The sequence below is a fragment of the Muscardinus avellanarius genome (assembly GCF_963383645.1).
Source record: "Muscardinus avellanarius genome assembly, chromosome: 9".
NCBI classification, from domain to species: Eukaryota; Metazoa; Chordata; class Mammalia; order Rodentia; family Gliridae; genus Muscardinus; species Muscardinus avellanarius.
Window position 1 is genome coordinate 108744154 of NC_137795.1, and position 12486 is coordinate 108756639.

General features: G+C 59.4%; 1 protein-coding gene across 1 annotated transcript; it reads right to left on the reverse strand.

Moving 5' to 3' along the window:
• Positions 1-1148: 1148 nt before the first annotated feature.
• ATG9B (autophagy related 9B) lies at positions 1149-9738 on the reverse strand (the record flags this gene model as incomplete). Its single annotated transcript, XM_080701290.1, has 13 exons — positions 1149-1276; positions 1355-1478; positions 1625-1721; positions 1799-1932; positions 2022-2258; positions 2715-2894; positions 3392-3545; positions 3654-4408; positions 6020-6161; positions 7829-7990; positions 8799-8855; positions 8951-9035; positions 9174-9738. The coding sequence occupies 13 exons, from the start codon at positions 9736-9738 to the stop codon at positions 1149-1151; spliced, it is 2820 nt and encodes a 939-aa protein (XP_080557416.1).
• Positions 9739-12486: the final 2748 nt, after the last annotated feature.

The window sequence follows — 12486 nt, forward strand, 5'->3', positions numbered from 1 at the left end:
GCCTGCTTCTCCTTGCAGGGGTCTGCCTGATCTGGAAGGCCCCTGCCAGCAGAAGTATTTGGGGCCTATGCCAGTCCCTCCGTGTGCCTTAGGTGAACTTAGATTCCCCTCTCTCCTCTCAGGAGTATCTTGCCTTTAAGCCTATCTCTAAATCATTCCAGTATTTATTGAAGAGTTACCATAAGAGACTGTGCCAGGTGTTTTGAGAGGCCTAACCCAGCCCCTGTGGGTTATAATTATAAAGAGACATGTTTTGTGTTTGAACGCGCACAGATGTGTGGGTGGCAATTCTTTGACAGCCAGCCCTACACGTTCCACGTGATCCAGCACCCTGAAAACACCCTTCCCACCAATCACAGGCAGTCCTGGGTTGTTCCCTTACACTTTATTGAGAAAACAGATGCAGGCCTCAGCTGCCAGGAGTGGGCATGCCAGAGACTGCCGTCACCGAGATGTACAACTCAGCCGCGAGCAATTTTTACTGCTTGTTTCACACAGGATGAGGAGCCGCACCCACTTCCTCAGACGGCACGGCCGCGCTTAAGTCCAAAACATCAGCGCTCGCTAGTTTTTCCACTCACAAGGCCCCCTTCTCTCCCCACAAATCCCACAGGCACCTGAAGGGGAGGCCAACAGGAGGAACCCCCTGCCTTTCAGACCCCTGACTCACTGTCTCCCTGAACTCCACCTTGGGGATACTCGTAGGACTCCTTCCCAGGCAACTGTCCCAGGACAGTCATTTGGGGCGATGTCCCTTAATCACCTCGGGGTGGGGAACATCTCTAACACTTGTCGCCATGGGCATCTCTTCCCCTATTCTTCCTCTGTTCTCTGGGGCGAGTTCCTCATGGACCCCCAGGTCCTGCCCAACTGAAGCATCCTGGGTCTGGTGTCTATGGAGGGTCTTGAAAGATGGCTCTGTGCATCCTTCTGCTACCCATCCACACGCCCTTGCATCTGGAGAATCCAGGAACCTAGGGCAAGAGAAGGCTCTTGGCAAGCAGTCCAGGGGTCTAAGGCCAGAGATGACCACCCCATCACCCCAAATTCCACCACTGTCCCCACCCCCAAGGCTTGCTCCAAACCAGCTTCCTACTCCTTCCTTCCTTCCCTTCCCAAGTTGGCAAGACTGACCTGAGATGTCCTCTTCAGGCAGTGCTAGGGGCCTGGCCAGCTTCCTTCTGGGTGTTTGTGGTCTCCTGAAACCCTCTAGGGAACAGATTCCGGACCCTTTGGGCTCCCCACTGCTGTCTTGGACTGGAGGCAGGACTGGAGCCTGGGGAGGAGAACCATCGGCTGGGTTAGGTTAGAAGCACCGGCGTCCTCAGGACCTGCCCGCCCCCACCCTCCTCACCATCACTGGACCAGGATGGCTTCTCCTCATCAGGGGAGGCTGGCTGTGAGGGGCTGGACCAGGGCCTGGACGGGGAGGAGGCCGAAGCCTCACCCCACACCTCCTGCTGCTGCTGCTGATGGAGCTAGGTAGAGGAAGAGGAATGAGGGCTCCCTGCTGACCAGGGGGCAGGGCAACCCAGGCGGGTCCAGAGGGGCCAGGGCTCCCCCTCCCCAGGCTCCATTTCATTCACCTGCCCCCACATTCCTCCTCCCAGTCCCCCTCTCTCACCTGGTGCAGGTAAATGGCATGGAGACTCATCTCCGCAGAAGCCAGCTCTGGGAGCTGGGCCGGCTTCTGGCCGCCCGTCCCTCCTGGGGATACGCAACTGAAACACAGGGTGCAGCAAGTCCAGAAACCTGCACCTCTTCCCGGAGGGAGGGCCAGGCTCCCCACGCCCCCTACCTGGGGTCCTGGGCTATGCGGGAAATAGAGGCAAGCAGGCTGGCCGTGGCGGCAGCCGGGCAGGGGGCTGTGGGGCTCAGGTCCCGTGGGGGCAGGATGGGGTTCACCAGAAGGTTGGCCAGGAAGGCTTCCGGCTGAACAAAAGAAAAAGCCGGAGTGACAAGAGAGCACGGGAAGGGATAGGGTGGGAAGGACAGAAGGGGGGACGGGGCCTGGGACTCACCAGAGGCGAGGTGCAGTCGCTGAGCACCCCCGGGGTTGGGGGGCTGCGAGCAGAGGTGGCGCCCCAAGCAGCTGCATCTTGCTGTACCCGGCCCCGAAAGTGCCCAAGGAACTTGGAGCTGTCCCCGGGAGGGCGCCATTGCGGGTGCGCCAAGGAGAAGCGCATCAAGGAGAGCTCTGTCTTGCCGTCCTCCGCACGCTGAGACAGCGAGGCCTCCGTCTGTCCCTCCGAGAGCCACTGTGGGCAACACGGGCCTTCAGGCGCTGCAGACACTGAGCCCCGGGTGGGGGGGAGTACTGCCCCAGGTCCCAGATAACGGGAGCAGAGGCTGAGGCTGAGATCCAGCCGCTGAGCAGGACCTAGGCCTACACCAGCTCCCACAGAGTGCCAGTCTCAATGTTTCCCCCGTGCAGACCCCTCCCCAGGGAAAGGAAAGGCTGTCTGTCCCCCCCAGCCCACCCCACAGCCCAGCCAGCCCCTCTGCGGTGGCCTTTGCTCCCCTTTACCGCCAGCGACTCTGTGATAGGACCCACAGGTGACATGGCATGTCACCCTCGCCAGGCTGGCCAAGCTCACCGCCTGCCCCTTGGGGACACTAAGCGCAGCGCTCCATGCCCAGGGTCCCGGGCAGCAGGGACGGAGCTGGGTGGCAGACTCCAGCGCCAGGAGTCGGCGGTCCCGGGGGCCTCTCACCTGAGGGTGCCCGTGGCGCTTCACATCCATGAGCGCGAAGGAGCAGATGTCCCCCACCCCCGCCACATCCACCGTGAAGTGGTGGAAGAAGTCGATGAAGTCCAGGGCGCGGGGGCGGAACCAGAAGAGCAGGAAGAGCGGGGTGAGCAGCGGGGACAGGAGCTCCTCCAGGAGGGAGACCTGCGGGCCGGCGCGGGCGTGAGCGCGGCCCGGCCTCCAGCCCTGCGCTCCCGGCCTCCAGCCCGGCCTCCAGCCCCGCGCTCCCGGCCTCCAGCCCGGCCTCCAGCCCTGCGCTCCGGCCTCCAGCCCTGCGCTCTCGGACTCCAGCCCGGCCTCCAGCCCGGCCTCCAGCCCGGCCGCCCCGGCCTCCAGCCCGGCCTCCAGCCCTGCGCTCCCGGCCTCCAGCCCGGCCTCCAGCCCCGCGCTCCCGGCCTCCAGCCCGGCCTCCAGCCCTGCGCTCCGGCCTCCAGCCCCGCGCTCCGGCCTCCAGCCCGGCCTCCAGCCCCGCGCTCCCGGCCTCCAGCCCTGCGCTCCGGCCTCCAGCCCTGCGCTCCCGGCCTCCAGCCCGGCCTCCAGCCCCGCGCTCCCGGCCTCCAGCCCTGCGCTCCGGCCTCCAGCCCCGCGCTCCCGGCCTCCAGCCCGGCCTCCAGCCCGGCCCCCCGGCCCTCACCGCTCACCGCTCGGTAGCGCAGCAGCTGCGCCATCTGCCAGTAGGCGCCGGCCAGGCCGCCCGCGCCCGGCTCCTCGGGGAGGTAGTGCATCTGGGCCAGGGCGGCCCGCAGCAGGAGCTGCAGGGGGCGCCCCTGGCACTGCTCTTCGGGAATGAAAGACCTGGGGGCGGGGCGGCAGCGGGGAGGGGTCGCGTTAGGGGGCCCGGGGGAGGGGCCCTGCCCGCCCCTGGCGGAGAAGCGACCCCCGCCGCCCCGGCTCGCGCCGCACCTGGCCACGGTGGCCGCCACCCCGAGCGCGGTCATGGTGGTGAGCACGTGCTCCACCGCGAGCACGTCCTCGTCGTAGACGGTGAGCACCAGCAGCGCGGCCAGGAGCGCGCCCGCGAAGAAGACGAGCTGGCGGGCCAGCAGCGCGCGCAGGGGCGCGGGGGGCGCGGCGGCGCGCAGGAAGGCGGCGGCCGGCCGGTAGGCGCGGGCCAGGCGCGCGCGCAGCTCGTGCGGCAGCTCGTTGAAGTGGCGCAGCTGCAGGCGCGCCAGGCGGGACCAGCGGCGGGCCCCGAGCGCGCCCGGCTCGCGCCGCAGCAGCTCCGCGTGGCTGTAGAAGGCGTGCAGCACCTGCCAGGCCAGCACCACCGGGCTCAGCGCCAGGTTCGCGGCCGCCAGCAGCAGCGCCGCGCGCCCCCAGCGCGCCGCCAGGGCGCCCCGCTGCTCGCTGCGCTTGTAGGCGTCGGGCAGCTCCCAGCCCCCGCGGAAGAGCGAGAAGGGCCCGCGGAAGAGAAGCAGGTCCACGTTGAACGCCAGGCCACGGCTGAGGAAGGCCACGCTGCCGCCCCAGGGCAGCGGGCAGCGGGCTGGCAGCAGGCCCTTGTTGGCCAGCGCCACCTGGTAGTTGGTGTAGCGCAGGATGCGGTGATGGACGTCCAGTTCGGTCAAAGGCCGCGGCTGCACACACAGCCCTCCGTTCCTCTGCAGCTCCAGGAGGCGGGACTGCACCTCTGCCCAGGGCACTGAGCTGAGCTCCTCCTAATGAGAGGGGCCTGGTGAGGCGAGGGACCCCGGTGCCCTCCGCAGTGATGCCCAGGTCCCTCCCCGACCCTGCAAATGGGCTGCCTTCAAAGCACCACACACTCACCAGGACCAAAGCAACACACTTCCGAGCCCCTGCTCGCCCCCTCGCTTTCCTCCCTAATGCTGCACCGGCAGGGGCGCTCCTGACTTTGTTTGTTTGTTTTCTTGGCTACTGGGGATGGAACCCAGGGGCATTCTACCTCCGAGCTACACCCCCAGCCCTATTTTTTAGTCTTTATTTTGAAACAGGGTCTCACTGAGCTGCAAAGGGCCTAAGTAGTAGCTGAGGCTGTCCTCGAACCGCCATCCTCCTGTCTCAGCCTCCCGAATGCTGGGGTTACCAGCGTGCGCCACCGCACCCGGCTCCTGACTTCGAAGCTTTTATCCTCTTCTGAACTGCCCTGCACCTCATCATCCCTGCCACTGTGGCCATTAGTCACGTACTTCCTGGTGACACCTCGTTAGTAAAGTCCAGGTGCTCTTAAGGAGCTGGGGACCTGGCTTCTCCGCTCCTGAAGATCGGGTTTTTCTGAGCCTTATGGCTGGCCCTTCACGGGGGAAACGTCTCCTTTCCGTTTCTAGTGTGCTGACCACCTCTGGAGCCCAGTCTTCACCACCTGCTGCCAGGGCCAGCTCTGAGACCCCCCGGCCCCAGCCCCACTCCTGGCCGTTCCCACTGTGGCCAGCTCAGCTTCCCACGCCCCTGGCCAAGTCCATGGCTGGGGGTGAGGCGCCGCCAACCTCATCTGGAGGCCTGCAAACCTCACTTTAGCCCAGTTTCACCCAGCTTCCCCAGGCCAGGTTAGTCAAGTCCCTCGGGGCCAGCCTCTCCAGCTCATCCCAGTGTCTCCCTTTCCCTGGAAGGAACAGGGCAGGAGGGAAAGAGGGAAGGAGGAGAAAGAGAGGGGTCAGCAGCCTCCCCCGACGCAGTGCCCAGCTCCTGCTCAGCCGACCTCCTGGCTCCTTCCTACGCCTGAGCCCTAGAACCCCTCCCCTGGCCACGTGGGAGGGTTTTGCCTGTGCCAAGAGCCCTGGATTCCAAGACGGGGCAGGGAAGTGTGTGGCAGCCAGTGCCTTCAACTTAGGTATAGAGCAAGACAGAAAGGAAAGGAAAGCGTCTAGCCAGGGACAGCGGCGAGGCCCACCCATAGCTGGCTGCCAAGGGGAAGCCACCGACGGGCCCTTGAAGGCTCAGTTCAGGCTCGCTGGCCCATCTCCTTCCTGCCTGAAGATGCCCACCGGCTTTCCTCAGACTCCTGCTCTGGGCTGGGAGTGCCCACCCCTCCGCCCGTCTTGACCTTTCCAGCCCAACTCCAATTCCTCCTGCTCTAGAAAGCCAGGTGCCAGCCTTTCCTCTAAACACCCACCGTGTGCCACAGGCATGTGACCGTAAGTCATCTTATGTGACGTGGCTAATACAGGAAGCTCCAGGAGGGTAAGGGCCGTGCTTCCTCAGTGGCGGTGCCCACCTCCCCACCCCAGGCCTGGCCTTTTCTGCCCTCTGCCTGTTGTACCTTCCCTCCGCGCTCTCCTGCCCACCCCTACAGACAGTCCAGCGCAGCTCACCGGCGGGATGTGCAGGGCCTCCCTGTAGAACACCTGGATGTCCCAGTAGCTGAAGAGGTTGCAGACTGAGCGAAGCAGCTGGAACAGCCAGAAGCCAGAAGCCAGGACCAGGAGGAAGACCAACAGGGGGCTGGCACGGATCCTGCACGGAGTGGGACAGGTCATTTTGGAGAAAGGGCGAGGAGACCATCGCTGGTCCCCTGGGTAGACCAGCAGGTCCCAAAGTGGGGCTCAGAGAGGGGCACCCAAAAAGGGCCCCACAAGTGTCTGCAAAGCCAACACTCTGTGCACATAACACTAATGTCCCCGCTCTTTACATTCTCATTCTCCCCCGAGTAGTGAAGAAATCACATCACACTGACAGCAGCGGAGTGTGCTCTTGTGTTTTCCTAGATTTTAAGGCTGCCCTGGGAGCTATGAGTGCAGCTCACTGGTAGAGCTCTTGCCTTACACAACAAGGCCTTTGGATTCCATCCCCAGCACCACAAAAATAAATAAGGTTGCCACTGGGTGTGGTGGCGCATGCGAACCGCAGGTTCACAGCTAGCCTCAGCTACTTAGCGAAACCCTGCTTCAAAATAAAGAAGAGAAAGGGGCGGTAGCACACACTTGTAATGCCGCAAAAATAAGAAAGAACGAAAGAATTAAAAATAGGGCTGGGTGCCAGGCGTGGTGGCGCACGCTTGTAATCCCAGTGCTTGGGAGGCTGAGACAGGAGGATCGCACAGGTTCGAAGCCAGCCTCAGCTACTTAGTGAGGCTCTCAGCAACTTAGTGAGACCCTGTTTCCAAATAAAGTATAAAATAGGTCTGGGAGTAAAGCCCAGAGGTAGAAAAGCCCCTGAGTTCCACCCCCAGTACCACAAAAATAAATAAATAAATAAAAATAGGGCTGAGGACATAGCTCAGAGGTAGAATGCCCCTGGGTTCAATCCCCAGGACCACAAAATAAAAATAAATAAATAATAAATAAAGTTGCTCTCAGCTTTAATTACGCTCTCTCTTCTCTCTCTCTCTCTCTCTCTTCTCTCTCTCTCTCTCTCTCTCTCTCTCTCTCTCTCTCTCTCTCTCTCTCTCTCTTTTCAGTACTGGGGATTGAACCCAGGGGCATTCTACCTGAGGTACATCCCAAGCCCTATTTTTTATTCTTTTTTTTTAAGAGTCTCACTGAGTTGCAGAGGGCCTCAGTAAGTAGCCGAGGCTGTCTGTGAACCACAATCCGAATTCCGGGATTACAAGTATGCACCACCACGCCTGGTGCCCAGCCCTATTTTTTTTTATATTTTTATTTTTATTTTTTGCAGTACTGGGGATAAAACCCAGGAGCATTCTACCTTGAAGATATACCCTTAGCCCTATTTTTTATTCTTTCTTTTGAAACAGGGTCTCACTGAGTTGCAAAGGGCCTCACTAAGTAGCTGAGGCTGTCCTCAAACCGCGATCCTCCTGTCTCAGCCTCCCAAATGCTGGGATTACAAGCGTGCGCCACCACACCCGGCTATTCTTTATTTTGAAACAAGGTCTTACTAAGTTTCAGAGGGTATCCGGTCTCAGCCTCCCAAATACTGGGATTACAAGCATGAGCCACAATGCCCAGTCCTCAGCTTTCATTTTTATACAACAAATATAGACACAAGAGATTCATAAAGTCCCTTTGGAATTCTCAATCCAGTTCAAGTGTATTTAAAAATACACAAAATGCACTTTAGATCCCAAGGCCAAAAACTTTGGGAACTGCTGACCTAGACCAAAGTGCCCCCCTCCTTCCCAGCACGGACTTAGCTGCAGGCCCCGCCGGGCTGTCACCCACCTCTCTGCACACTGGGCCGAGGGGAGGACGGCATCCGACAGTGTCACCTTGCTGTGGAGCGGCCCCTGTCTTGTGCGGTTATTCGGTTGGTTGGCAAAAAGAACGTTGTAATCCACACAGCGAAGGAGGAAGGTTGTGAAGGTGACGATGAAAATAAATTGTCTGTGAAAGGCAAGGCAGGGTGGGCAGTGATCAGGGCTGACGCCAGCGGGCTCCTGCCCTGGCCCCAGACAGCCTGGGGCTGCATGCCCGCTCAGCACAGCCATGAGCGCACAAGAAGGGGGGTGTTGGTACTAGGGATAAACTCAGGGACATTCTACGTCCAAGATACAACCCCATTTAAGTTGCAGAGGCTGGCCTCTAATCGATCTGCAATCCTTGGGCTCTTTTAGCCTCCCAAGTACTGGGGTTACCGGTGTGGGTGCCACCACGTCTGGCAGCGGGTGCTAAAAACTCATTATCTCAAAATAAACCAGGCGTGGTGGTACATGCCTGTAATCCCCAAGTCCCAGTACTTGGGAAGCTGAGACAGGTTTACAATGGGCTATTTAGTGAAGCTCTCCACAATTTAGTGAGACCCTGCTTCAAAAATAATAAATAAAGCCGGGCGTGGTGGCGCACACTTGTCATCCCCGCTCTCGGGAGGCGGAGACAGGAGGATCGCGCAGGTTCGAAGCCAGCTGCGCTTAGGAGACCCTGTTTCCAAATAAAAATGTAAAAAATAGGTCTGGGAGTGTTGCCCGGAGGTAGAAGGGCTTCCAGGAACCCCAGTACCACCAAAAAATAAAATAATAATAATAATAATAAATAAAATAGATCGGGGGTGTAGCTCCGAGGTAGAAGACTGCTGGGTTCGATCCCAAGCACAAGAGAGAGTGGGGGGGAGGAGGGAGAGGGAGAGGGAGAAGGAGAAGGAGAAAGAAGGAGGCCAGACAACAAGGACAGAGTTTGGGCAGAATCGGCATCCCACCCCAGCTGGAAGACATCCTCCAGCAGGATACAGGCAAAGCCGTTCCGCTGGTGGTAGCTGTAGATGTGGCGAGTTTGTCAAGGAATAAGCCCGAGGCACAACAGGCCTGCCCTGACGACACCTCCCTCATGCCCCCATACACCCTCCCCAACCGGCCCTCAGTGTCACCCCAAAGGCTGAGCTCAAAGGATATCTTGGTGAAGAAGCTGTCCAGGTTCTGAATGTGGTGCCAGGAGCCTGGGTACAAAGGAGGTGTCAGGACTTGGCACCGGGCCCCCAGTGATCAGCTCAGTTCACATGCCCTGGTTTCATGCCAGGGGCCCACCTGGGCTCAGCCAGGAGCTCCGAGGCCCCGTCCCCCCCCCCCACACTCACCCCGGAGTCCTTCAGGCACGTGAAGCAGGGGTTGCTGGTCCTCCCCACGCAGGGGTGAGTCTGGGGACCCCTCGGGGTCACAGTCCTCCAGCCGCTCATAATCCTGCTCGGGGATCAGAGGGCCTATCCGCAGCCCAGGAGGGTCCTGGGGGCACCGGCGTGAGGGAGGGGGAGTGACGGAGGCCAGGGCTGGGCTAGAGCGGGACCCCCAGGAGGGGGAAGCAGAGGCTGGCGCTGCCGTGGGCACCGTGGGCCGCGCCTGTGATGGGGGAGTGTCTGGGGTGGGGAGGACACTGTGGCCAGGCTGAGAAGCCCCTGTCCCCAGCAGGGCGGAGCAGGTGGGCCCCGGGGCAGGAGAGAACAGAGAGGAGGGGGAGCTTCTGGAGTGGGGGGTAGGAGACAGAGAGAAGACGGAGACCCTCCCTCCCCCGGGCCCCCGACGCGAAGGAGGAGCAGGCAGCAGCGGCGGCGGCGGCGGCGGGAGCAAGGGCACGGAGCCGGGCCCCAGGTCTCCCCACCGCCCCAGCCGCCCCCGGCTCCCCCCCCAACCCGTTCGGCTCACCATCGGCTGTGGCTTCCAGCTCTTGTCCTTCCCACAGAGGGCTGTGGAGCTGAGCAGGACAGGACGACGAGAACAACAGCACAGGTGAGTCAGGCTGGGCAGGCCCCAGGCGTCCCGCTCTGGTCACCTGTGTGATCACTCACGCGCCTCGCAGGGCAGCCTGGGGCATCCTTGGACCAGCCCCCACGCCCACCCGGGAGGGGTGCCAGCTGGGGAGGCAGGGGCAGTGACCGGAGAGACGTCTCCATCTTCACGCCTTGAGGGGATTAGAGGGAAAGAGAAGAGAGCAGCAGACAACAGAAAAAAAGAAAAAGAGGCCGGGTGTGGCGGGGCACGCCTGTTATCCCAGTGCTTGGGAGGCTGGGACAGGAGGTTCGCAGGTTCAAGGACAGCCTCAGCAAGTAGTGAGATTCTCAGCAACCTAGAGAGACCCTGTTTCCAAATAAGGGGTGGGGGGAGTGGGTTTGGGGATGTAGCTCGAAGGTAGAATGACTCTGGGTTCAACCTCCAGTACCCAAACACACACACACACACACACACACACACACACACACACACGAGGAAGTATCCCATTAAAGGGTCGTAGGATCTCGGCTGGGACCAATCCCAGGGACGCCTGTGTGCTGCTAGGTAAGCTCTCTGTCTCTGAGCTCTATCCTCAGGCCAAACCTGCCATTTCTTAAAATCTTGTCTCGTCTCTCTTCACACCCATAGATAGTGGTCAACAGGGAAATGCTGTAAGATTTTTTTTTTAAAAAAAGGGAGCGGCATCATGTTTTATTTGTTTGAGGTGCTAAGGAAGGAAAGGGGGAGACTTCACAGCCAGGTGGGTGTGGGGAATCAAGACGGGCAGGGAGTGAAAGGAAGGCGGCTCTCTTGGATTTGAGAAGTGTTTGGGGAGCTAAGATAGAAACCGGGGTTCCTTGGGGATCCCATTATGTTTATTTCCTCATCATAACTCTTGAAACCTGATGCCCTCTCACCCAAAGATTGGTCCTATTCCTGGGGCCCTCTGAAAAGCACCGGGCTAAACCGGCAGGTGAGGACAGCAGCTGAGGGTTTGGAAGACTACCGTGGGTACCCAGAGATGAGCTGCCTGAGTCGAGTTCCTGTGGTCACCTCAGCAAGGAAGGAGAGGCCCAGGCAGCTGGTCTGGTGGCTTGCCCAACGCCATTGCTGAGGCCCTGAGTCACCAGGTGTCCTACTGAAGCCCATGCCTACGATGCTGACTCAGCCGGCAGGTGGCAGGGCCTCCCGGCTCCAGCCCACAGGCTGAGGTAGGGGCCAGTGCATGAACTGAAGAGGAACACAGCGCTTCCTAGACTGTTTACTGGACCAGTGTGGAGGCAGTCAAGGAATTGCTCACAAATCGAGTCCAGGTGCACCTGGGTTTCGCTCGTGCCTCCTTCCTGGGAGAGGAATTGTCACGGTAACTCAGGAATCTCAGACCTTTATGGCCGAGCAGGAGGCAGAGCTATGAAGAGGAGATAGAGCCCTTCTATAGGTGGCAAAATGGTACCCCACATTGTAGGAGAAGCTGGAAATTCCCATCCACCTGATTTTGTGTGTGTGTGGTACTAGGGATGGAACCCAAGGGCATTCTACCTCAGAGCTACACCCCACCTCTAGCCCTGTTTTTTATTCTTTATTTTGAAACAGGGTCTCACTGAGTTGCAGAGGGCCTCACTAAGTAGCTGAGGCTGTCTGCGAACCGTGATCCTCCGGTCTCAGCCTCCCGAATGCTGGGATTACAAGCGTGCGCCACCACGCCCGGCTCCATCTGTCTGATCTTTCTGAGACATCTGTAGGATGGGTTTTGGGGAGTTTTATCAAGTCTCCCCCTCACCTGACACCAGTCCCTAGTATCACACGTCTTCCATCACATCAAGCTCCTCTACGTCCACCCAGAGCCCATCAGCCCAACCTCAACCAATCCTGGCTTCTGGTCCTACCCGGCTCCACCCTAAATTCACCCCCTGACAGCCTTCCTACCACCACTCTTAATTCAATTTGTGGGGAGGTTACTGAGGGTGGAACCCAGGGGCTTTCTACCTCCGGGCTATACTTCCAGACCTATTTTATACTTTATTTGGAAAGAGGGTCTCACTAAGTTGCTGAGAGCCTCACTAAGTAGCTGAGGCTGGCTTCGAACCCGTGCGATCCTCCTGTCTCAGCCTCCAAGTGCTGGGATTAGAAGCGTGCGCCACCATGCCTGGCTTAATTCAATTTATCACACCCTCAAGTTATTACAAAGGGCACTTTTCCCTGCCAGACATTTGGAGGGGAAGAGGGAATAGGAGGAACAGGACAGAGCCACTAACCACCAGGAAGCCACGCCCAGTGGGAGAGGCAAATACGCTTATTCCTGGGAGAAATACGTGCCAACCGAGGAGCAAGTGGTGTTTACAGCGCGGCTGGAGCCTTAGGCAAGATATTGAGACCAAGTTGAAGGGGGCTCCTGTCCAGGAGCGAACTGAGGCTGTGCCTTTATGTCAGAACCCCCATGCCAGCAGTTCTCAATGATAGAAAAGGGCGTCAGTATCAGAATCACGTATGGATGCTGTCCTTAAGAGTTAGGACGTGCTTAGGAGAGGAGGGTAGGTAGCAAGGCATATGTATATATATTTTATATATAGTATAATTTGTGTGTGCACTGGGGATGGAACCCAGGGGGATTCTGGCTCCAAGCCACAACTCCAGCCCATTTGTTTTGTTTTGAAATAGGGTCTTGCTAGGGTGCTGAGAGTCCCC